Here is a 26,059-nt window from a genome sequence, read left to right as displayed (position 1 = left end):
AAATTCCAGCATGCTGATGCTTAGTAATGTCACTGCCACAATACTCTGAGGTATGTCTTTAGTTTTGACTAAAGTATGACTTTAGTATGTCCTTTTCAAATTTTGCTTTGGATATCCAGCAGTGTTTTACTGTACTTTGGGCTAACATAACACAGAATTTTAAAAAATTAATTAACTTAAAATAAATGTAAGATATAAATTATCAAACTGGTTTTCACTGTGTTTTTGCTTATTAAATATTAAGTACACAGAATTTTAAAAACTTAACTTACAATAAATGTAAGATACAAATCACCAAACTGATTTTCACTATGTTTTTGCTTATTAACTATTAAGTAATGGAGAGATGTCATTCACACGTATCACAATTAAGTAGTTTAGAACATTAGAGAATCTGTAGATTAAAAATAATACTTTAATTGCAAATTGTACATCTAAATACAGTCTCTCCAATAAAACAGGATAGCTTTCTTATAACATAGAGCAAGCTGTTTTACACGTTCTTACACATGAAGCGAATTTTTGAAGATAAAACAATTCTTCATAACACTTCTTTTAGTGGAGACATTGAACTTATTCACTCTTTCGAAGCCTCAGATTTCTTTGATGAGCTGACACACTGAACTCCTGAGTGGCTCTATGTAACATCAACTGATTCATTTATTTATGTCATGTTTTTTAAGAGCACGATCATACCCTGAGACAGTTTGATTGTTTCATCGTAGTTGAGAAACATCTATTCGTGTGTGGATCCAGTGCACTTGAAGGTATTTTGGAACAAGAAACTTGGGCAGAAGGAACATTTGGGCTTTCCCTCTAGGTAAAACATTCAAGATCCCCATCAGTGTTTCACCCGTATATTTCATTGATAAAAGAAGATGAGTCCAGGAGATGAACGTATAGTTACTCAAGCATGAAAACATTCCAGTCTTTTAAAGCTGTGACCAAATCCAATCCTTAGGAGTTTAAACCATGTGGATGCTTTATTTTTATCTACGAGGCAGGAAGTAAAAAGGCATTGACTGAGCTCTGTTTGCTTCATCTGGGGGTAATTTTCTTAACGGGGGCCATGATTTTTTTTTGTTTTGTTTTTTTGAGTAATGTCGCCAGTAAAGAGTTAACCGGATTTCACTTGATTCACTCTGGCTTATGTGATGATGAGTAATGCGAGGTTGGTAACAGCAAATTGTTGTTTATAAGCAAACATGGCATTGTGCAAACAAGCAGGCCTGGTCTCCAACTGGTTTGATTTCATGGTGGTCAGCAGCTGATCTGTGTAACATACAACCTTTCTGCCTCTCTAAATGTCAGAAGAATGACTGTTTGTTTATCTTGCCTTCTTTGCAGCTGTTTACTCTGTAATGCATTTACCTCGACCTTGATTCCCAAAGAGTGGCCCCTTTCTCCTCCCTAGCCCTGTTTACATTAGTCCTGCCCCTGGTGTCACCTATGAAATCTGTTGATTATTCCACCTGGTTAATGTTAAATTACTCTTGTAAGATGATGTGTTTGTTCATAAACACAAATGCTGGGCCCCTTGTTTACTGTACCCATGGCAGCAATCGTTATTAAACAAATATTGCTTTGTTTGCGGGGTGCGAGCAGTGGTTTATCCTGCAAGGTCTGTTTAAAAAACACACACACATTTAAAAAAAAAAAAAAAAACTTAAATAGTAGAATTTTGATAAAGAAAGAAAAAGGGGAACTTGTCCCTGGAATGTGGTTGAAACAGACTTAGGTTTGCTTTTCTTATCTTTTGCTTGGATGAAGGGGCTGGAGAGATTAGCAAGTTGTTTGGTTTTTCTAAGAGATTTCCTTAGTGTAATGATATCTATGCAGTTGTTTGCTTTTTTCAGAAGGGAGAGAGCTCTCCTGAAAGGCCACTAGCTTAGTAATAGAACATCAGATGGCTACAAAACTCTTTGTGGAGCAAACAAGGACTTAGAAGGTGTAGGAGAAAAAGTCTAGTGCTATGAACAAGGCAGTCACCTTCCAAAGGTACAATCCTTGGATTTTGTGTTCTTGTGTGCGTGCGTTGGGTGTTGTTGTGTGGGCTCCATGGGATCCCGTGTGATGTGTGTACTCGCTCAAGTTTGAAACGGGGAGATTCACTTTGAGGTTAACGTAATTGTGAATAAATTCTCTGTGATACAAGCGGAGACATCCATACAATTAATACACCTGATAATGTTTTTACAAGCCAGTGTTTTAATTTTTTACCTGTTATTCTCACCTGTCTCATTTTAAAATGACTTTTATGCATTCTCTCATTTGTGGTTAAGTAAAGGAGACATTGTGTCTTCTGGTTCAGCCTGATGTGTGTGACTGTTGTCCCTTGGTCACTAGGAGTCACATTAGACAATACCAAACATTAGCCTGTCCTTTGTCATGTTTTGCAAACAGCAGAGAAAACAGCTGACATCATCTTTGTTTTTTGTTTTTTTAAATTCTTGTTTGTTGCTGTTTCTGAATTTGTGTTGTGTTTCAATACTAGGCAGGGCCTGCTGGCATTTGCCATAAATTACAAGGATAAAACACGGAGTGAGTTGAGGGTGGAGGCTGGGGGTAATGACCTTCAACATATTGTGGTCTTTTATATCAGGAGAAAGCCTGTTAATCTATCTGTAACAGCAAGTTTCGGGGGGAAGTACGTATATGTATACTGAAGTTTTCGAAGGATAAAATTGAGTAATTGTCCCTTGCACGCAGTGGAGAAATGGAAGAGCTGACTTCTGAAGGCCTGCATTCACTGAATGGCCGTGATGCTCTGAACATATTGTTCGCTCTGGCCACTAGAGCGGCTAGGGGCTGGAGGCAAAGGCAGGAGATGCGTGAAGTGTCTCATTGTGCCCACCAGTCATTAATTGATGTTAGGAACCTGCCCCCGCGTATATGAAACTGTATAAAATATGGAAATGAAAAAAAAATAATGATACTCTGACCTGGTGGTTGGCCACTTTATTCCACTGGGCTATGTGTGACAGTTCAGCTGTTTGAATGTTCGAAACGATTCAAGTTTGGCCGGCCATGTTCATTCTCAAACTTCAACTCTGGTTCTGTCACAATGCATTTTAATTAAGCTCCCTAGAACACCTGGCCCCGTCGTACCCTAAGCTGCAGAGGCTTCCTTGTGACCACGCCAACAGCCTAGCACAGGATTGGCAAAGCTCCTTTTTGGTCTCTGTTTCATTATTTGAGTCCGTCTGGATTAATATGCCCGGGAGTGGGTGTGCCTTCTCCTTTGTACTTCTGTTTCCTAGAGCGGCTCCTTTCTAACCTCCTTGGTTTGCCCACAGTTGCTATGATTACAGCACTTAAACTCTCGTCCACCAGGAGGGAAGGGAAACAAGACCCACGGTAGCTGACATTCTGAAAATATAAATTGGACGTTTGTAACTTTTACAGGGGTGGGTGTCTTTATCTGCACTTATTGATGACTTACAAAGACTCTAAAAGTTCAATTAACACAGTCTGTGAGAGACCCACACACTTCCTCTGAACAGGTTGCTGCCTCGGGTTTGGAATTCAGGAATTCCTTTTCTTGGGAAATGCAAAATCTTCTGTCTTTACATCGAAAGCCTGGTAGAGAAGGGAAATCATGTTTTTGTTAGGAACATTATTTTATTACCACCCTATTCCTCTAACTCTGTTGTGAGTCATGCACTACAGGGAAAATTAAACATCCTGCTCGCTACCTTTTTCCAGTCCAGCTGAATTGAATATTAACTCTCGACCGTGGCTTTGCGTGGAGTTTTTCGTTGATTGATGATCTTTAAATTTTCAACGAGTGGGACCATCCTCCTTCCCTTGTGACTTAAAATGATTTAATGGCTTAAGTTTGTTTCTGAGTTTCAGAAATCCAAAATGATTAGACTTTCCAAAGGAAGTACAGGACTGGGAGTAGTTGTAAAGTAGGAACATAAAGGTGGAGGCCAGCACAAGCTTTTGATCTCATTTGATTGGCAGGTCGGACTTGGAGTTTTCTCCAATGTCATTCAGTCATCTGCCTAAAAATTCAGCAGTTATGTATTTAAATCCCTACCCCAGTGGTCCCCTGTATCCACGGTTTTGCTTTCTGTGGATTCAGTTACCGGTGGTCAGCTGGTGTTAGGAGGGAGATGATCCTCCTTCCGAGGTACTGTCAGAAGGATGTGTCACAACGCCTAGGTCAGACACCTCACTTCAGCTCATCATGTAGGCATTTTATCATCTCATGTCATCGCAAGAAGGAGAAGGGTGAGTACAGTACGATAAGGTATTTTGAGAGAGACCACATTCACATAGCTTTTATTAGTTTATATCATTATAATTATTCTAGTCTATTATTTATTATTGTGAACCTCTTCCTGAGCCTGATTTCTAAGTTAAATGTTATCATAGGTATGTAGGTATATATAGAAGAGAACATAGTGTATATAGAGTTTGGTACTATCTATCCACTGGGGGTCTCAGGACGTGTCCCCCATGGATAAGGAGAGCTACTGTATATATAAGGTATACCTGAAAATATAGTTGAAAATGAAGGTTTTTTTTTTTTTTTTTAAAGTTGTTGTTAACAAAATGGAGGTGGAGAGGCCAGGAAGGGGATCGTTTTACTCTGAATGCCTCTTCATCCATTTACTTGATAAATACAGAGCACTTCCAAAATACACAGAGAAGTGGGGCTCACCTGGGGCTCGTGTTTTACCCGAAGTGGGGCACGAGCTCACCCGATGAGGGGCTCAAACTCACGAACCGTGAGATCATGACCTGAGTTGAAGTCAGATCTGTAACTCCTGAGCCACCCGGGCACCCTTTGGCTGATAAATACAAACTAGTCCCTAGTTCTTTTTTGTTCTCCTCCTTTGAACTATAAAGGTAAGAATGCTACCATATTGCATTATTAACAATGAGCCCATTTTTCTTCCCAGACTTCTCGCCCATCTGAGCACCTGTAGCCCTGGGCTCTCCCCCTCTGACTCTCTGAGGTGTATTCAGGGCATCCTTGCCTATACCCACTCCTTTTCCCACAGCAAGCCCCGCATTTCCTTTAGGAAATGCTCCTTTAGGACACATGGACCGGGGCTTTGTGGGAGGCGTGCTCCTGGAGCTGTTTCTTTCTCTGTTGAGACGCCCAGCCTGACACTTCCATGGTATCCTCAGCCTGAAGGATTCCAATTTTGCCCTCAACTCGCATATGGCTATATAAGTAGCCTTCATTTTTTTTTAAGACGCGTTTTTGACTATTTCGTTGCTCCCGGACTTTTTCTTCCTGAGCGCTAAATGAAATTCTAGATTTTTAAAGATAGATCTAGATATTTCCAGTGCACGATAAAGTTGATAATACATAAATCATTTTTAACAACAGGTAATATGCATAATTTATGGTGTTACAGTGCTATCTTTTTGATATTTATGATGGATAATGCTCAGTTTTTGCCCTCATATTACTGCTTTAAATTATGCCACAAGAAAATTAATGAGAAAGTAGATTTATGGGTTTCATTTGTTTGTCAATTCGGAAATTAATTGGGTGTTAATTTTAGCCGTCCCTCATCAGAGCAGGACTTGAGTATGCGTACATTACTTTGCATTCATTGTAGCTTACCTCCCATTTACTGTGGGTCACTAGCTTTGCACACATTAAAATAGCCCTCCGGCTCATTCCCTTGATTACTTTTTGAACTGCCATGCATTAGAAAATTTACACCTTTCTGTTATAATTATGAAAATTTGGTATTGGAAGATAGTGCTTTCATAACACAAGGCGGCACACTGACTTCTCTTCCTAAACTTGACCCTTGGATAGTCTTTCCGTGAAATTGGGGCCCCTGCCAGTGGGGGCAGTGGATAGACGGACAGTAGTGTCTGAAGTGTTCGTTCACAACTTGTGGGAGTGATCTCAGTGAGAAATTAATCAGCTGGTGTTACTTTTTTCTCTTATTTCATTCTTCCCCCCCCCCCCCCGCTTTTTTTTCCCCTTCAAGAATATGCTATGAAAGCCTCACTTAGGGATAACAAATCTGCATCTTGGGGCCAGTTGTGGCCCTTCCATCCTGCCCTTTCTTCACCTTCTTCCCTAATCCCCCCACCAGTCTTTCGTCTTCTCTGTGCCTCATGCTAGGAAACATAAAGTCTCCATTCGACTTTCCTCAGGGTTGCTCTCTGCTCTTGAGTCCCTAGTTTGAATGGGAGGATTCAAAATCTTGCAAGAGGATTAAGAGGAAGGTGCTGGGTTAGTGTCCTACCACCTTGCTCTTTGCCTGCTGCTGGGGAAGAAGTCCCTCAGCTGCACTTTGCTCTTTAAAACTCCTTTATGTGTATTATGTTGCCAGGTAAACCATTTGCACATTGAAAGGGAACGGTTCATTTACCCGATGAGACCCAGAAGTAAACGTATGTGTTATATCTTCATATGGACAAGTTTTTCTTCTTTCCTGATGGCATGAACGTGATGATCAGTATGGATTTTGAATCATCCTGATGCAACATCAGTACTTCTTTTAGAACTAGAGCTTAGACACACTCCCGCCTTTATTCTTGTCCATTCTGCAAACCCTGCACGGAGTCTAACCGATGATGTTCGGTGATTCCAAATTACAAAAATTCACATCGTCTCTCCATTCTTAGAGTTACTGTCTTCCTCCTTCCCTCCTTCTCATCCCTCAGTCTGTCCCTCCTTCCTTCTCACTTCTCCTCCTTCCCCTTCTCTGTCCCTCCCTCCCCAACCCCCTTCCTCTTTTCATTTCCCTCTCTTCCTTTCCAGGAGCTTCTCTTAGCTCTTCAAACGCATTCCATTTTCCTTCTTTCATGGCACATGATGAACAATGAGAAAGAGGATCTTTCCTTTCGGATAGGAGGAGAACCACGTCATCTCTGGCATCATTTTCCTAAAAAGTGATTTCACCATTAACTTCTGTTCTCTTCTCCCCATAGAAGTAGAAATACATTTTACAAAACTATGTTTAGTTTAATTTACACATCCTTTCATGAACAGACCAAGTTCTTTAAGGGCATTTATTCTGCTTCATATAAATAATTGATCAGCCGAGTTAATTTACTTCTGCCTGACTTGGTCAACCTTAATTAACTGCCCTGGAATCGAGACTGAACTTTTTGTTAGCTTAAAATCTTTCACAAGCATATGATAACAAGGGCTTTGTTTTTCCCTAAATTTTCAGCATCAACACTGTAACCAAGGAAATAATCATAATAATAAAGCATTGCTTTAATTTACTATAAATACATTGGCCTAGACCTTATGAATTTTCCAGAATACTTCCAGAGTATGCTCTGTTGGTAACGACAATAAATAAGCATGCTAAACTCTGTTCTTACCCCTTTCTGCATGTTCCTTCAGCACAAAAATCGATCTTTTGAAATCAGTAGCTCTGTCATGTTTCCAGGCAAGACAAGAAGTGGCCATTCTGGCTGCTTAAGCTTTCTGACATCCATAGGATTGCAGCATCAGCCTTCTTAGGGTTGTGGTGAATGGATCCTATGTGACTTAAACAGACGCAGCTCATTCAGAGGAAGCCAGAGGAGGATTTGTCTTTGCGTCTGGAGGGGCTTGTTGGTGGCTACGGGGTGGTCGTGTCTTCTAGGTACATGCTTTCATGTCCATGCACTTGGGATGATTGTGGATCATTTCTTGTTCTCGATTCGCTGTGGAGTAAAGCAGCTCGTTGGGCACAGGGAGTCCCAGAGGGAAGTGGAGGTGATACAGACTGAGGGTCTGTGACAGCTTCCCTCTAAGAAAAGAGGGTTTGGCATTAGAGAACACACACGCCTCTCCTGTACGTTGACCTGCTTTCAAATGTGATGCTCAAATTGTAAAACTCAATAGAAGAAGACAAATAACGTTGTTTGCTAAAGAATGCCGACACTTTCATCTTTGTATTTTAATGCTTTTCTGTGTCCACCTGCCAGCTTCCTACTGTCTTTGTGGGGATTAGTTTTCTTTTCATCGATTTACTAATTCACTGCCCTGCACGGGACTTTGCAAACGGGGAATTCTCTGGCACTTATCGAATGGTCAAATTCATGTCTGAAATGGGAAATTATTATGGCTGCATCTTTTCCTTGACCCGCTGAGCTTTAGTTTTCTTATCTGTAAAATGGGGGTAAACTTCACCTGCCTTTTCCTCCCTGATGGACTCGTTACGAGTTTGAAAAGTACCTCAGAGAGCCTGGTAGTTTGTGAAGTGCTGTACAGACATAAAGCCTTATTAAATGGCTTGGAACATTCCATAGAAAGAAGTATTGCCAGCCCAGATATTGTTAGAAATGTTCTTAGACATCGACACTCCTAATTTTTCACATGTGCTTTTCAAAAAGCTGTTTTCTCCTGATTGGTGTGGGAGATTATGGGAAATTTTAAATCTTGCAACCTACATACTACTGTTAGCACTTGACTAATTAAGGACATCCTCAGACCAAAATAATCCTTTATGCAATTTCGGTCCCAATGCCTGCACTCTCACAGACCCGATTTGCAAGCCAAGTTGCTTGGCACGATGCCTGCAAAACTTCTCCTGGAGGACTTGGCAGTCTTCTTAGAACTGCGTAGAGCAAAACCTTCTCATCAAATTGTGGATTGGAGATTGTTCTTAATCCACCCACCACCACGGTGTCAAACCAAGGAAACAGAACCAGGGCCAGTCTCTTAGACACCTGTTCTGAGGTCAGGCGTCCCGATGGCCACAGGCTTTGAAAGCAGTCTTCTTCCTGTATCTCTGCTCCCCGGGGACCTGACATCTGGCTAAATATGCCCCATTTTCTGAGGGCAGGTAGAGATTTTTTGTAAGCAGTGTTTTTCTCTTTCGTCTTTTACTCCCTATTCCCTGATATGAAATGTACAGGCCTTGCAGAAAGTTAAAAAAAGTTTGTTTTTTCTTTAGGTATGCTTGTAACATACCCTAAGAATTCAGTGAATTTCCTTGTTAACTACTGTTAAGACCAGCATTTTCTCCCTTAAATACCTAACCACTGTCTTTTCCTTTGTTTCTATACAAATGGGCATGTTTGTGAAACAGAAACTGAAACATTGGAGGGGGTACAAAAAAAAAAATCCTCGCTGTGACAAATTAATTCCTTTTTTGGCAACGAACAAGGTGCTCGCACGCCTGGTTCTTATATCTTAGAGAAACTTTTATTTGTATTTTTGATAGAGTTTACGCTCTACGGACAGGAAAGATATGAATGCACTCTTTAAAGGACTCTCATTACTGGAAAGTCTGATCTAAGGAGAAGAGAGTGAATCAGCTGTTGCTTCTGACTTTGTTTCCCACCTGTTAACAAAAAATGCCATTCTTAATCCCCTTCAGGACTGAATTAACTTTAAAAAATAAGTCCTCTGGGTTTATGAAGTTTGTACTCAAGTTGGATCATACCATGCACTGAAAGGAAATGAAGAAAGATGTCAGTTTTTCTGCTTTTAATTTTTCATTAGATTTTCATGGAAGTCTATAGAAAAGGGATTTAACCCAACCTCTGGCAAGAGGGCAGCCTCCTGTAAAGATGTCCCAGGTATTTTAATTTCCCTGTTGTCACCTATTTCATGTGGAGGGGAGGAGTCTGTAACGCTGGTTAATAATACTGTCTTTCCATGATGCAAAAATATTTGTGTTGGAAGTTTTCAGCCCTTTTATCCGAGGTTGATATTTCACATTAAAGTTTTAATATTCAGACATTTCTCAGCTCTGATATTTGAACTGTCAAGCCCGTTAGTGACTGTTGTTTTTCCTGTTCAAAGTCCTAGTCTCTGAATTTGGAGTACGACCCTGCCATTTCCATTGTTTGCTCCCCACTGCACCTCAGCTTTAGGAAAAGACATGGTTAAGAACTTTGACACCAGACTGAACTTGTTTAAATCTTGATTGCACCATAGCTAGCTGAGATTTATGCTGGGCAAATGAAAATAGTTCTCAGGGAGCCCTAGTTTTCTCATGTGCAAACTAGAGATACCAGTTGCATTCAGAAGGAAATTGGTGAATATACATAAATCAGCTGCAGGAGGGCTTGGTCCAACACTGGTGATCAATCGATGGTAATAATTGGTACTAGTAAATATTATTCTGTATCTTTTGTCATCATCAGACGCCTTTGCTGAGAGCTGAATTGGCTGCCTAGGAGAATGGTTTTGTACCTAGAGAGTAACTAGGCAGAATGTGGACTGTATTTGCATGCAGTTGATATCCTCTGGGTACTTACACCTTGTACTATATATATATATATATATATATATATATATATGGTGTTATATATACACACACACACACACATACGTATATATATACACACATATATATGTGCTTTTTATTAGACATTTTGTACTTTCAAATTCAGACTTTTTTTTTCCTGGCCTGCCTAGGCCAGATTTTCTCCAAAGTAAATATAAGAAGGCCCAGACCTTTCAGGCCTTAAAACCAAACTCTAGAGGTTAGTAATCCAGCATGAGAAACACCTAACTTTGAATGGGATTTCTTAGGACAATTTTAACCATAGGACAATGATCAGAGTCTGAATTTATTTGGCTTCTGAGAAGTGGGGATTTTTTTCTCCCTCAACGTGGACTATCTTACTGGAATGGCCCATTTTGAAGACTTTTCAGTACCTGAATGATTCCGAGGAGTACGAATCTTTAAATGTTCTTCGGCTTTTGACCCCTAAGGGTTTTCAGCTCGAATTACCTGGGGGGGGGGGGGCCCTCCCCTCCCGGGGGTGTGTGTCAAGTCTTGATAGACTGAAGTTGGAGAAGATTCCTCCAGGAGTGTGGCATCCCCCCACAGAGCCCGCACGTAGTAAAATTTAACGTTACACCTAATATGCTGCGCAGAACGACTTTCTGGTTTTTGAGCAAAACATCGAGATACAGTCACAGAAATTTAACCATAAATCCTGAATTCACCCAGAAGTCTTCCCCGCCCAAGGGGAAAAAGCCTATTTAAAGGACCGCTTACGACTAAAACTTGAAGTTGGCCTGACACCTCCGTCCCCCCAAACCAGGGGACTCAGCCGCTGGCAGGGCCACACCGAGTGAAAGAAAATGACAACTGTTTACGGAGTTTGGCAGCGTGGAAGGAAGGCAGGGCCCTTCCCCTGGTGCACAACAACTGTTTTAACAGCTGCTTTTTTCTTTCTCCCCCCCCCCCCCCCCCCGAAAATCCCTCTCTCAGGTTTTTGAGTCATGATGCAAGAATCTGGGACTGAGACAAAAAGTAACGGTTCAGCCATCCAGAACGGGTCAAGCGGCGGCAACCACCTGCTCCCGTGCGCCGGGCTTCGCGAGGGGCGGTCCAACGGGGAGACGCCGGCCGCAGACGCGGGGGCGGCCGACCTCGCGCACGTGCAGCAGCAGCAGCAGCAGCAGCAGCAGGTACTGTGCCCGCGCCGCGCGCCCCCGGCGCCGCGCGCCCACACGCCCGCTCCCCTTCCGTGCCCGTGGGCCCGAGAGGCCGCTTCTCAAGCCCTCGGGAGTCCAGTGTTAACCGTTGTTAACAGTGAGATGGAGTGGACCCCCCCCCCCCCCCCCCGGCACCCCTCCCAGCCCGAACTGTGTGCGCCTGAAGGTGCCCTCCTTGCAATACAGTGAATCTTTTGGAGAGATGGATTCCCCGTGCTTGAATTAAAAAGTAATAATAATAAACAGGCGTATGAAGCCTTGTGAAGAAGGGCACAGATTAAGGGATCTAAGATTGAGTAGGTGAATAAGGAGAATAGAGACAGACGCAGGCAGGCATGGGTAGATAACAGGGGAAACACAGACCTAAGTGGAAGAGATGGCTTCCTGCTACTTGTAGCATTTAGGGGTGTGGGCCGCTGACGCATGTGGCTTGTGTACATGTGACAGTTGGTATGTGGCTAGATCCTGTTAATGTTTTCAATGACCTCTTATTGGTGGCTCCCCAAAATACATATAAATTGGGACATACTCATTGTTACATCCTTTGAAGGCATGTCAGTGGATATGATTAAATATTTCCAAATGGTAAAGGTGACCCAGGAAATGTGTTGTGTGGCCAAAGTGTGGAGGGAAATTCAAATCAGTAAATAGCATCCACTCGAGGACAGGATTGTTTCTCCAGCGTCTCTTGGAATCAGGAAGTATGATTTATTTTTGTTAATAATGGATTGTTTTTGTTCCATCCTAGTCCTTGATTCGTTTATTCAGTACGTAGTTACGGTGCCTTTGCAAAAAGCTGAAAAAAGAATGATATGTCTTTGGGCCTTTCGGAAAGAAACAGAAATCATTGGGGGATGAGGAGGAGGAAGGTGAACTTTTTCTCATACTATTTTCTTGGAATCTGTATTAGACAAGTAGAAGGGAATCCCTTTTTGTATTAGATTATATAGCCTTTGACAGACTCTCAACGTGTTTTGTTTTCTTCTTGCTAAGAATTTTTCAAAATACATAGAATCGTTACATAGAAGTTAGTGGCATCGATGTGAGACCATGGGACCTGCTGGGGGCAAGATAGACAATAGAGAAAAGAAAAGGGAACTGACAGACAAGCTGAGGTCTTAATTCAGAGGGCTTCATCTGAGTGACTCGGCCTCTCCCACTGGCAGTCCACACCGTCTGTGCACGCACCTTGGGCATCCCATCAGCTGGGATTCATGATATATGTTGTCTGTAACGTTTATGCACTTAAATGAATTCAAATGGCTGGATTCTAACCACTGAGGTTCGCAAAAACTATGCTGAAATGGTAGAAAGGTATCCATGGATGTGCGTGTATCATGCACGTGGTGTTCTCAGATATTTCTGGTTATATTGAGAAGGAACAGTTGGTATTTTGGAGTGCCATTTTCTATGACCTTGCCCTACAGAGTCCAAGATCGCCTGGTTCATTATGGAGCAGCTGAGGTGGGGCTCTTGACCTATGTGGTGTGAATCCCACATACTTCGTATTTAAGGTACATTAAATACATGGGAAATTCACTTCTTCAGAGTTTTATATGAAGAACTGAAAATCATTTACTGTCTTAAAAGTAGTAAGTCAGCCAAAATCTCTACATCTATACCATCAACACACACACACTCATACACACACACACACACACACACACACACACACACACACCTACACCAATAACAGCAACAACACATTGGCCTCATAGACAGTTTTGAAAGTGCATTTTAACAGCATCTTCCGTAAAAAGCATCAGTAAAAATTATTCACATCTTTCCTCCTTATCTTGTCTGTGAGCACTTTGAAAAATAGGCTGTTCTGTGTTATGGATGTCAAAACCTTTGATTGTACTTTGAGACTCTATGTAAATACTTTTTGTAACAATTTTACTTTTATTTGCTATTGATATGATTTAGGAAGAAACAAAGTAGTTGGGTTTATCATTGTGGCTAAAACCCCACATCTTGTGGTTCACAGTCCTTTTCAGTCTTGTAAAATAAAATACCGACAGCTGTGCGACCCCTTTGAGTGTACAATGAGGTTCTTAACAGGTTGTTGGAGGACAAGAAAGTCTGTAGATGAAATGAGAAAAACACTACAGGGCTGAAAAAGTTTCACGGGACTATCACCGTGTCTTTCCAGCCTAAAAACTGCAATAATGAAGCCCTTTTGAGAAATGTGAGGGTCCGCGTGATGGACTCGGGTTGTTTTCGTCATTCTTATTCTACAGGTTTTTACTTGAAGTGCGAATCCCAGCAGTGAGAAAATCACAGCCATGCTGAATTCATTACTGCGGTAGTCACACAAAACCACGGATAAAATTTCAATAACTGCAGGCCACAGTTGAGTAAACAGTTGCACTGAAATTTAATTCCTGTTGACTTTTCCCCCATTCCTCGCCAGGGGCACATTCTGATTCTGTAGCACAAAGACAACAGGGGTTACAGCTTTGATTAATGTAGGACAGTGGAAGAGAATTAGAACTGTAAGATATGTTAGAAGTCCATGGAACAAAAAGATGTGGCTTAAAAGGGCTTGGTATGAAAATGAGTTAATTATGCTGTGTGTAACACTGAATGTTATAGGATTTTCCAGTTGCACCAGTGCAATCGTTGATGATGTAGGGAGAATTTTTACCTAGTGCCAGGACTTTAAATAAACGCAAGCCTTTCCATGTTTGATTCTTATTACCAAAGATAATTACAAATGATAGCAAGTGCCCTTTCAGAATGGAGAGCTTTCACAAAGATTAGCTGTGGAAGGAGTGACTTCTAGACTGGGATTGGTCTGTAGGTTGTCTAAATTAGGTCCAAACAGGATAGTTAAAAAAAAAAAAAAAAAAAAAAAGTTCATAGCTGACAACCTCGAAAGGTGGCGGGAATCTGGCTTTTCCATCTTCTCTTGAAAAATCAGAAGATCTGGTGACCATAGACCATTATACCTACAAGGGCAACAGTTGTTCAGGGATGAATTGGTCCTCAAGTCAGGGAGCCTGCAGCCCTCCAGTCCGCCCCAGCTCCCATCTAGCAACAACGCTCCTTCGTGGCCCTTTAGGCCTTGGAGTTGGTGGTTCTGCGGGATGCCATCATCACTCAGAAGCCATCACCCAGGGAGAGGTGCTGCCGTTAGCTGGCCGAGTCCACCAACACACTCCCAACCCGTCCTCCTTCCTCAGAACTAAATGTATTATCTCTGTACTGTTTCAAGTCGACTTCTATCCAGGCCATGAAACTATTAGAACAATAGATTTCTAATAATGTAATTTGATAGACTTTCTGAACATTTCTTTTAGCCACCGGGTAATTCTTCACCCGATACCATAACTGCCTCTTATTTCCTATTATGCCTTCCCCCCATCCCTGGGTCTGTAAAAGTTCCATATCGGAGATGCACTACTCCATTAGGAAACTCGGCAACAAATACTATTACCAATTACTAAAGTTTTTTTTTTTTCTCCTAAAGAAAGGATTTTAAAATGTCCAGAGCAATTTCATAAACTGTGTGGATTAATGCGTTTTAAAAGTCTTGAATTTTAGAAAGCAGAATTTTATTTCCATATTGCTGCAAATGAGAGCTTTTTCAGATAAGCATATTACATAGAGCATAATGTTTAGAAGTTTCTCCATATACAGCATATGCTGTCAGGTCAATTAACAGAATGCATACTAGAAAATGTTTATTCAATAAAAATGAATAGCTGTTAAATAAAACAGCTATTTCTTAACAACATTCCATTTAATGATGGGGTTTTTTTTTTGGGTACCACCTGGCAGTTTTATTGTCTGAAAATCAGTATAGAGAGAGCTTTGGTTGCTGTGGTTTTGAGGTGTGGCCATTGTTTTATAGGAGGAGGGCAGTTTAGAAGTAGTCTGTGAGAAAAACGTTAAAAAATAGATAAACCATATATGGGAATTGAATATGGATTCTTCAGAGAGTGTGAGTCAGGGAAGTATTTGTTTCATCCATTGACATTGGTCCTTTGACATTTGCCATGAGGGTTTGGACCTTTTGGCCCTAAAGATGCATACGTGCCATCAACGCATGTGTATATGTACATGTTTCCTGTTAATAATGTAAAAGAAAGAGAGAAAACACCGAATGAGCGCTGAGAAGTTAAGAGAGGTGTAAAGGGCAGGTATCTTCTGAAAGAAACATCATGAGAGGGAAGAAGGATTTGTCGGGTCGTGTTTTGCCAGTGAGTCACTGCGCAGGGCCAGAGAAGCTCCGAGAAACAGCGTGAGTGTCAGAGAGCTCAAGAAGGAAATCTGGCTGTGGACATTCACAGGGGATATGGAAAATACAGTGTCAGAGAGGCACGGGAGAATCACAAGTCAATAGCCTGGGGTCCTCAGGATATGAGAAAACAAACTGTAATGACCAGGGTGTGAACACTTGAGCCTAAGCTGTTATATGGCCATTGAAAATTCCTCTCTTGACTTTCAAAATGGCAGAATGAATTTCTCCTTCATTTTGTTCTTGTTACTGAAATGACTAGTGGATACTGAGCAAAAGAGGGCCGTTGTCCTGCCAACATTTTTCAGATTTCAGTGCCTCTGTGAAAAACAGCGCCTGGAAGAAGTATCTGTCCGTGTTGGGATGGGCGGTGAGCTCGCATAAAAGAAAACATTTCTGTGCTTCTCATTCTTCCCCATATTCCTTTGTGGGAACAGTGCTGCTTTTACAGTGGCCATCACTCTCCTTGTTCCTCCCTCTACAGAGGGAGGCCCAAGTGATTAGCTGTGGATTGGTATGAAGGCCAGGTCGCAGTGGCCACTTGGGCCTTACCATTCTTCTCTTTGCAAAACGTTGCTCTATTAACATTGTTAGGAATGCCCCGAAGTGGCCTTTTGCATTGTAGCTGCCAGGGACTGTGTCTGAAAGGAGGGTGTTTTGATGCCATTGGAAGGGAAAAGATAGTCAGCATTTCTGTGTCTGACAATGGAAGCTTCTGGAAGGGAGTGTAGAAGAAGGTATTATTAATATTTCTTAAGTTCCCTCCTTGGTGCAGGTACTGTGATACGGGCTAGCCCTTTCCTTCACCGGTGGGTGAAAATTCAAACCCTTATTTTAAAGGGCTCACTCTTCCAAGATATATTCTTGTTTGAACACAATGTGGAGTTCAAATATTATAGAAATTACTGATGATGAAAAACGTATAGTAGGAATCAGTGCCACCAAAATGTTAGCGCAGACCACACGAACAAATTGAGATAAAACTGAGACAGGGATTCAGATAATTGTGACCAATAAAGAAAATGCTGCCCCAACAGTAAGAGATTCCCCCCTTTTCTCAATTCCTTTTTGTGGCTATTTCTGGAAAAGGCCTTTTTCACCCTGAATGCTAAATTTAGTTCTCTACTCCTTGAGTTTGGACCTCCCTCTCATCAAAATATTGTCAAAGATGTATGTAACTTGTGATGTGAGCCCTGTATGAAATCCTTTCAAATTTCGATTACTAAACAGTTGTGTGTCATTAATTTCTCCGCTGAAAGTTAAGCTGGCATGAGAAACAACAAAAAGCAAGCCATGTGCATAAGAGAGCCTGGGAATAGAACCCCAGATGCCACATTTCGTCATGAGAGAAGTGTACCCTCTGGACTTTAAGCTGAGGCGTCACTACTTTGAGCAGGTAATTTTAAGCCCTGACCTGTGAGCCAATAATAATAATAATAATAATAATAATAATAATAATAATAAACAGCAACAACAACAATAATGCCACCGCCCTCTATCTCTTGTCTGATCAGAAATCTCTTTTTGAACTTTCTGGAGGTGTGACTTTAATGGTAATTTGATGACAGATTAGCTAGCGTTGTTTTGCACAACTGGCAGGCTCCTATCTGTTCTCTGAAGGCAAGGAATCTACTTTGCTGTTTTGCAACTGCTTGTGCTTATTGACAAGTGGTGCTGACCAGGCAGAATTGGTATGTTTGTATAACGTAAACCTATAACTCCACTGATGGAGTCGAGTGTCCTTTTAGGTAGCGCATAGATTACTTGATAAAAAGGGTTACGAGGTGACTGCTTTTATGACAAAGTAGAATAGCAATATAAATGCGAGTGCTAGATGGAGCCACCAAAGGGAAGTTTATACAGGGAATTGAACCCCCTATTAGAAAGTTTCTTTTCATCACTTGCTCTTTGAACTCCAATCTATTGTAATTATGAAGTGTTACTTGTAACATTCCAGAGACCCTTCGCTAAATACTGTGTTTGATTTGCTTCAGAGAAATACAACCACATTTTTTTTTCCTTTCACCTCTGCAAGACAATGTGGCGGAGAGAGTTTCACGTACTCACCTGGCCTCAGCTTTGTTCCACGTGAGCTAATAAACGTGCTGCCCTGGAAAATACCTTGCTAACCTTGTCTCTTAGCTTTGGAGTTCTTGAAATTCATTTGTTCATTTGTTGCACCTTCTTTGATTTGACTGATCTGCGTGGTGCGTGCCTGTGTGTAAGGAGTCAGCACAGACGCCAGCAAAGCAAATTTGGGGTACAGCCTGAAATGCAAGGATGGGAGCTTTGGGAAGGTGGTTCCAAGGTTATCTGGGGTCAGCTTGCTGGAGGCTTGGGTTTCTAAAATGGGGGAGGTTTCTAAGCAGTGAAGAGAGGCCATTCAAGGGGAGGGGTGCTGAAGGTAAATTAGAGGGTTGGGGCTGGCCTGGCTTGGAAGCAAAGAGATCCCTGAGAGATGAGTAGCATCCACAAGGCTCTTGCAGTTGGTCCAGAATTTAGTAATGGGCACTAGACCTCACCTCATTTCATTGAGGGCTCGCTTTTACTGATCACCCGTCCCCCCTTGCCCTTGCATTTCTCCTCCTACATTTGAATCCCTTGGTCAGCTTTAAGCCCCACAAGGGCAGGGATGGCCCTTCCTCATTCCCTGATGTTCCCCAACACACAGCACAGGACCTGACATAGAGCAGTTCTTTGACAGACTCCGTGAGTGAATGAAATAGGAAGAGAAGGGAAGGCCGTGGCCACAAGAGAGCGTTGAGGGGCGTGTGAGAAAATCAACAGGGCCTTTTGAATTAGATGTGAAAACATTGAGCAGCGGCAGTTATAAGGGGTAGGTCACCATTTCCCATGTGAATGACTGGCAAAATGGTGGCATCAGGGAACAGAAGAGAAAAAAGAAGGGCATCGAGGAGAATCCATGTAGGTTCCTTTCCTACCTGTCACTGTTTGGTTATTGTGCTATGATAAAGCACAAACGTAATTTGTAAGAAGGGAATGGACTTATTTTGGAAAGTTCTTTTTTTTTTTTTTTAAGGCTATTTAAAATCACAACAGCATCCTCTTCTATCACTAAAACTCACTATTTTGATTGTGTATGTTTGTTTGTATTTATTTGCATCAAGCATTTTCCCTTTAGCCTTTGCCAGGTACTAATGAGTATATCTTCCAAAAGTCACATGGGGAATGCTGATAAACCGCTTGTGTCCCTATTGATCATGGGACGGACTTAATCTCTTTTGGAGAACAAAACTACAAAGTTAGATCTTTGATAAAGTCTCCATATTGACACAAACTTCTTAGAATGAATTTGTTTTTTAAGGTGAAAGGGGGTGTATGTTGTGTTTCTTTTGTTGGAAAAATACAATGTGTCCTTATTAAGCAGCTGGTGTTATCAGCAGACTCATTGACGGGGTGTAGATTCAACTGCTTAGGGATGTCAGGGCCTTGTTTGTGTGTTTAAGTTGAGCCCTGGATAGAGGCAGATGGGGGGAAGGAAGCTCTGTTGTCTTTAATCCTTCTGTGAGAATGTTTTCCAGTCTCTTCTGCCTAACAGGGGTAGGATTTTGTAAAGGTGGTAACCCTAAGGTTCTCCTTGAATTAACCCTTTTTAGCCCTATTTTTAGACTGCTCCTTTTCAACTGTACCCAAAATAAAATTAACTTCCTGACGTAGATTCGTCTCCCGCAAAGCTTCTCCAAGTAGACTATTTGTCACACAATTCATCATCCACACAAGCGCAAGGAATCGTCAGTATCACCGCTGCTTGTCAGAAGAGGCGAAGTGGCAGCTGGTCCAAAATCCGTGTTTTTATCACTGTACCTTCTCCTCTCACCCCCAACTCCCCTGTCTCCACATTGAAGGGAAGGTGACATGATGTCTTCTGAGTCATTCAAATCCAATAACTTTTAATCTGAAGGTTAAGTAGTGAGATATAAACTAAGAGATGATAATATCAATTTTATGTTCACTGAAGGGCACAATATACCTCTTTCTAGTAGAGGGAAAATTGTGCGTAAAATGTCTTTTGCTTTTCAACAGCAGAGCCATATATGTGTCTCAGAGCCAAAGGGAGAAAGAGTTTTGGAAAAATTTAATAAAATAATATGTAACATCCTGAAACAGGGCAGAAGTGGCCTTTTATGAGTATAATGATTAAGTATTAATTTTTCAAGGTTGCATGGTAAGACGCAGTTCCATTTTTATAGCCTCTTGTATTGACTCTTGTTATCCTGCATACGAACCCAACAACCTTTTACAAGGTTAAAGACTGGGAGAGAATGACATAATGCTCATTCTTTCCTGACTATTTTGGATCCTAATATGTATGATAAATAATACCGTGATAATATTGCTTACCTTGCCTCATTTTTTTCATCCTACTCATGATATTTCCATTTCAACTCAATAGGCATTCAACATCCAAAAGTAGTAAGTGAAAATGTCTTTACGTGCATTTTTATTATATTCTGATTATCTCATTGGATATACACTCCTCTTACCAACTCAGAGCTCATGCTGGGTATTACATGTGTATGTCGCGTGCATTTACAGATACACTGACTCTGTCATGAATGTGTTCGGAGAGGGAAAGGCATCATGCATAAGCTGACTATGTGACATTCACAATTATGATTGTCACAGTTATATTCTGGAAATATTTCAGACTTGTCTCAGGCATTTGTTCAGTACCTTGACTGGGCAGGTTCTAGGTACAAAGTGCTGTGTTAAACCTGCAAACTGTACCAGGGTTGGGGAGCTAAGCCACAAGGCCAAACTAAATCAGACGGCCACCTATCTTTTTATTTTTTTATTTTTATTTAAAAAAAAAATTTTTTTTTTAACGTTTATTTATTTTTGAGACAGAGAGAGACAGAGCATGAATGGGGGAGGGGCAGAGAGAGAGGGAGACACAGAATCGAAAACAGGCTCCAGGCTCCGAGCCATCAGCCCAGAGCCCGACTCGGGGCTCGAACTCACGGACCGTGAGATCGTGACCTGAGCTGAAGTCGGACGCTTAACCGACTGCGCCACCCAGGCGCCCCCACCTATCTTTTTAAAGAAAGGTTTTGTTGACATTTATTGAGCACTGTGGTATTCTATTTCTTCGCCTCGTGCTATCTCATTTAATTCTCCGAGGGACCCAATGAGGTATTTTGTTTGTTTGCAGCGTGCTATCTCATTTCCTTCTCCGAGGGACCCCATTTTAGTAAACAGACTCAGAACATTTAAGGATCTCGTGGAAGAAGAAAGAAAGAGCTAGAAAGAGTCAAGAGCAGGGGGTGGGGGGAGGACTTGTCTGCTGTTGAGTTCCTGGATCCACTTGTTCATGCTGTTTGCTTGCTCACCTGCCTTTTTTTGTGGTGTGTCTGTTCAGCCCTTCCTTGAAGAGTTGAGATTTAGTAAATTCCCTTCTTAGACTTAAAAAAAAAAAAAGAAAAGAAAAAAAAAGTTTTATTGAAACACCACCATCTCTCTTGCTTTACCGTTGTCTGTATAGCTGCTTTCTTCCTACCGCAGAAGAGGTGAATTATCGCGACAGTGAATGACTAGCTCACAAAACCTGAAATACTTCTCACTTGGCCCTTTCTAGAAAAAGTTTCTTGACCCCTGAATTAGTAAATGGCAAATGTGGCAAGAGTTACCTTCCAGAACCATCTCTTTTTTTTTTTTTTTTTAAATTAGCACACGTGCATGCATGAGAGCAGGGGAGGGGCACAGAAAGAGGGAGATACGGAATCCGAAAGAGGCTTCAGGCTCCGAGCTGTCAGCCCAGAGCCCAACAAAGGGCTGGAACCTGTGAACTGGGAGCTCATGGCCTGAGGGGAAGTCAGATGCTTAACCGACTGAGCCACCCAGGCGCCCTTCGAACCTTCTCCTCTTTCTATGAAGTGAAGACCTGAGGGATCATTCCTCCTTCCCTTCCCAATCATCCCTCAAAAAAAGAGAGGTATCACAATGTATGACTTTGTTTTTTTCAGGCGTGGTAAAGTCACTTGTTGGTTCACTCATATCTGCAGCTTCTTTCTCATCACGTAGCTGAACGCATTTCACAAATTAAATGTTTTGGAGTTACTGGTGGTGAGAAGAACAATCAGCCCCCACCCCACTGAGGAAATGGAGGTTGGACACTGTGTCACTCAAAGAGTACATGTTCTTCTCCATGGTTCTCTCACCAGAGAAAACGTAAAAACGAGCCTATCTTATTATGTTCACAGTCCCAGAATATATGAAGAAATACCCTTAATATCTCCCTGAATTCATAAAATTTATAATCTAATTGTAGTGGAACAGAACATAAACATAGGCATTAAATATCAATAAAAATTTCAAAGCAAATGAAGATAAGCTGTAGAAGAGATGCCTGTGAGTAATCAACAGATGAGTGATTTAAGCACTAAATCTTCAGTAACCCAGAGAGGAAGGGTTTATTTGTGACCGTGTTGGTGGGATTTCGGAAGCCCTTGGTACCATTTAAGAAACAGTAACTCATCACATGCACACCAGCTGATTTCATTTAACCCTTTCGGTCAGGAGATAATGGATAGAAGGTGTATATAGTGAGCCGTATGGCTTTGGTTTATGACCTAAATGCCCAAGGGTGTATCGCTGCCATTTTGCCATTTGTAACTCAGGGATAAGCAAGGGGGATTTCCACTGTGAAGCAACTGCAGGTATATGGTAAGGAGAAGTTGTGTATACTGGACGCCAGCATCTGAGTTTATTGGTCTCCAGGAAATGGCCTGGGGCCTGTTTACACAGACCATTGCCTGAGTTGAGCGTACGATCTCCAGAGATTAGATGGAGACTGACAAGGCTGGTCATTTGGCTGGTGGTGTCCATATTTTATATACTGTCTTATATTGAATTTTAGCTGATTCACCTCTGTTTGTCACAGAGCTAGAACGAGTGAAGTCGTAATACCTAATTTTGAAATAGTTGTCAAATTTGAAGGTATTGGTTAAGTCCAGCTTTTTATGAACCGACACTCTTTCCTAGAAATGCATGGCCTTGTCTTTTCTCCCTTCTGTCTGTTTTCTTACGTTCTTACTTCTTTCTGGTTTTCAGCGTGTGACAGATGACTTATCATGAGGTCTCACAATTAGTGAAAATCTCTTTTGTTTTCCAGGTGGGAGGGTTTCTCTAGCAAAGGCCATGTCTTTAATTCCGTCATGCATGCATATCGCAGGTTTACGGTTCCTCCTTTGTGAATCTGATGAAACCTCAGCATCTTTTGCCGTGAAAAGTGTGTGTTTGTGCGTGTGTTTGTGTAATTTTGCAGTGCGTTTCAGGCACATCCTGCCCCAACCCCCTACCCCCCAATTAGAACACTATACAGTCCATACTGCTTGTTAATTAGATTTGCTTGCTGGTTCAGTGTTTTGACAAATGTTCCTCAATTTTTCTGTGTTTAATTAGTGTTAAGTATATTAGTAACCTATCTTTAATTTGGAAAAGGTTTCCTCTTCTGGCTCTCAGTGCTTACCAATGTGTCCCTGGAATTAGTTCTTGGATATCTTAAATGCAGCACGATAAATGCCAGCTCTGAAGAAAACTCTGGAAAGTAAGGTCATAGAAAGCACTCTGCACAGGTTCTAAGAGCCATTTTGTATCTGTTCAAATGCAATCACCAGGTTTATACACTCTTGAGTTCTTCTAAATAAAGAACCCAAGTAATTTTACTTGGAAGATCTTTGACTACATCAGCAAAGGTTACAGTAAATGATACGTATAACGCTGGCACTCCCTTTCGTGGCTGCCGGGAGTGTAAGTTCGTGCAGCCCATTCTGGGGGCACTGTGGCATGGGGTGTCAAGAGGCTTAAGATAATCATACCCTTTGATTCAGGGGTACGCTTTTACTGAGAGGTCGTATAGCGTTCAGCAGCGGTTCTCAGACTTTTATGTGTATTGGAATCATCTGGAGGGCATCTTAAAACATATTGCTAGACCTACCCCCAGAGTACTTTATTCTGTGGATCTGGTGGGGGGTGGGGGTGGGGCAAGAATTTGCCTTTCTGATGCTTTTAACTCATTCTCTGCTGCTCGTTAGAGGATCGCATTTTGATAACCGCTGCAAAAGGAAGCACATCTAAAAGCATAGTCATTGGAGCCAGCCTGTGGACTTAATCGTGTATTGTATTGACAGTAATATACACAGGTACTTAGTTGCTTACCCAGCGCGTGCATTTCCACTAGAGACTTATTTCACTGCCTCAGTCTAGAAAATGCTGGAGAAACATTTCACGTGAGACATTTTGGAATCCTCCTCACAAGGGTTCAGAGCTCATTTGTACTACTTGCTGAATGAGTGAAGGTAGGTGAGTTTTGCCAGTCTTTCTAAGCTTTACTTTTTTCATCTGTAAAATGGGGTAATAGAGATAACTTCTAGGGTGGGGTTGCGTATAAGTACGTTGAGTAACATACATATACATACAAAGGCCTTAGCACATTAGTCAAGCCTTTAAAATAGAGTGCTCTCAACTCTAGAATGGTGCTTGCTTAACATCTTCTGAGGGCAGGGAAAAAGCAGGGCTGAAATCTTAGGGATCCAAAGTCACAGACCAGGAGGGAACCAACTTGTTTCTTAAGGCGATTCCATTCTTTAACATATATTCCACCACGTACACTATCCAGTTTGTATTCAAACCTGATCACCTTGGAGCATTGTAGAAATAAATTCATGTTAGAGACCTCCAAGGAGAACCCTCCTCCATGAATTCCAGAGTTCTTGTGTCTTCCCTCATTGGGATAATTAATTGGAATACGGACACACTCCGGTTTGACAGTCACACTCTTCATTTAGAAACTGACCTCTATAGGAAGACTGCAGAGAATCCGTTCTTGTAGGCAATTAGTGCTCCAATTTACCATTTTAGAAAAGAAAACATATATCTTAATAAATACAGAATTTCTCCCGCATACCTACTAGCAACGTTACTAAAGGGGCCCTACCACAAATGTTTTAAATTTAGAGGCAGAGCTAAGGACACAGTTTGCCTCCAGAATCTGAATTGAATCAGGGTTTTATTTCAGATAAAATCTTTGGGGCTCATAACTTAAAAAACACAACTTTTACTGGCATTACGCAATTTGCCACGGGTCATTTAGCGAAATGTTTGTATATGTAAGCCCAGGTTCTTCTTTTAAGAAAAAGGAGCGGTGGAGGGTGGGGATTGGATTTTGCTAAAATCCAGGTGGCGTTTCAGTTTATATTTAATTTTAATTGGAAATCAAATACAGGCAAGGGAGAAAAAACCTACCATGTTTTCTTTACTAAGAGTATCCATTGGGGAGGGGGGAGGACACTGCCAGCCAAATTTTAAGAAGCAGCTTTTTTATTGGCATGTCTATTTTTTTTTTCTGGCTAAATTCTTGTGCCTGCATTTTCTTTTTTAACATCTAAGTTTTTACACATGGCAATGATTTTTATGTCTCAGGGCTCCTTACTGCCCTCCTTCTGTAATTTCTGTGGGATTAGTACCTAGAACCAGGATAGCAAATAATTACACCCTGCGCCTAACAAGTGGCTTCCCCAGGCCGTTGTCTGGCAAGCCCCCTTTTTAGGCTCCAGTCGGACATAATATTTGACTTCTGTGGCCTGTCTTATTTCTGGAAGGTTGGGGGAAGTTTCTGAAGAATTAAGAAGGGGGGGGAGGGAGTCGATTTTTTTTTTTTTTAGCCAGAATTTTAGGAGGTGCTCCCATTTGTGAGTATAACTAGCTATAGGTGCATTTTGTGAGACTCCCATAAAATATTGGCAGAGCGACTGTGGCACAATTAGGGAATGGCTGCGGAATGTGCTGGAAGAGGTGCCGAGACAGTCACTTAACTCTGCCAGTGCCTACAAAATATCCCCTGTGCCAGAGCCCAGAGTGAAATCCTCTGTGCTGGCTGTGCGGAAGGCTTGGGTGTAATTCAGATGTTTTCAATTGAAAACGGAATACCAAATAATTTCAAATTTTCTACTGTACAATTAATTACACGTTCATTGTAGAAAGGTTAGAGGATGCAGCTAGGAAAACAGAGAAAGAAGAAACTATATTGCCTCCGATCTCAGTTTACAGAGGTATCAACGGTGGACATTTTGGTGATGGACTTAGCCTTTCCCTTTTCTTTTTTCTCTTTTTCCCTTAATCACTCCTTCACATTTTTACATATCCCTATAAAATATGTAACTTCTCACCGTGGAACTATATCCTTAAAAAATATGGCTAGCCATAATGTCATCAGTGGGAATGGTTAGGGCTAAGTTTTGTACGTCACGGTTCACTTTTTCATCTTAATTTTGTATTTAGTGTTTATAGCTTTTGGGGAAAATTCACGTTCTTAGTTTTGAATTTCATAGTGTATGGTCTAATTAATGCTATTTTCCTAACTTTATCCCCTCCCTCCCGCCCACCTCCACCTTCTTCCCACTTTGCCAGCCAAG

The 26,059-nt window shown here is 41.5% G+C and overlaps 1 protein-coding gene and 2 long non-coding RNA genes across 15 annotated transcripts in view; 1 reads left to right on the top strand and 2 right to left on the bottom strand.

Annotated features, from left to right (window-relative positions):
* FOXP1 (forkhead box P1) overlaps positions 1–26,059 on the top strand; it is a 695,473-nt gene that overhangs the window by 446,431 nt on the left and 222,983 nt on the right. For 11 of the 12 annotated variants that reach the window (XM_049642699.1, XM_049642700.1, XM_049642704.1 and 8 more), the window contains one exon: positions 11,157–11,356. In XM_049642699.1, the coding sequence (XP_049498656.1) occupies positions 11,168–11,356 (189 nt within the window). In that variant the 5' untranslated portion in view covers positions 11,157–11,167. Of the gene's footprint in view, positions 1–428; positions 1,999–11,156; positions 11,357–26,059 lie in introns of those variants that run through there. The other variant, XM_049642705.1, reaches the window with a different exon arrangement.
* LOC125930718 (uncharacterized) lies at positions 1,695–11,131 on the bottom strand. Of its 2 annotated transcripts, none has more exons than XR_007460232.1 (2): positions 10,941–11,131; positions 1,695–3,579 (listed from the first exon to the last, which is right to left on the bottom strand). It is a non-coding gene; the product is annotated as an uncharacterized LOC125930718 (long non-coding RNA). The 2 variants fall into 2 exon arrangements; XR_007460231.1 differs by lacking the exon at positions 10,941–11,131 and adding an exon at positions 4,092–4,181.
* LOC125930716 (uncharacterized) lies at positions 6,490–10,249 on the bottom strand. Its single transcript, XR_007460230.1, has 2 exons — positions 7,318–10,249; positions 6,490–6,869 (listed from the first exon to the last, which is right to left on the bottom strand). It is a non-coding gene; the product is annotated as an uncharacterized LOC125930716 (long non-coding RNA).

This window comes from Panthera uncia, chromosome A2, assembly GCF_023721935.1.
Source record: "Panthera uncia isolate 11264 chromosome A2, Puncia_PCG_1.0, whole genome shotgun sequence".
In the NCBI taxonomy this organism is placed as follows: domain Eukaryota; kingdom Metazoa; phylum Chordata; class Mammalia; order Carnivora; family Felidae; genus Panthera; species Panthera uncia.
The sequence above is the reverse complement of the archived record's forward strand: the minus strand, read 5'-3'. Positions and strand labels throughout refer to the sequence as shown.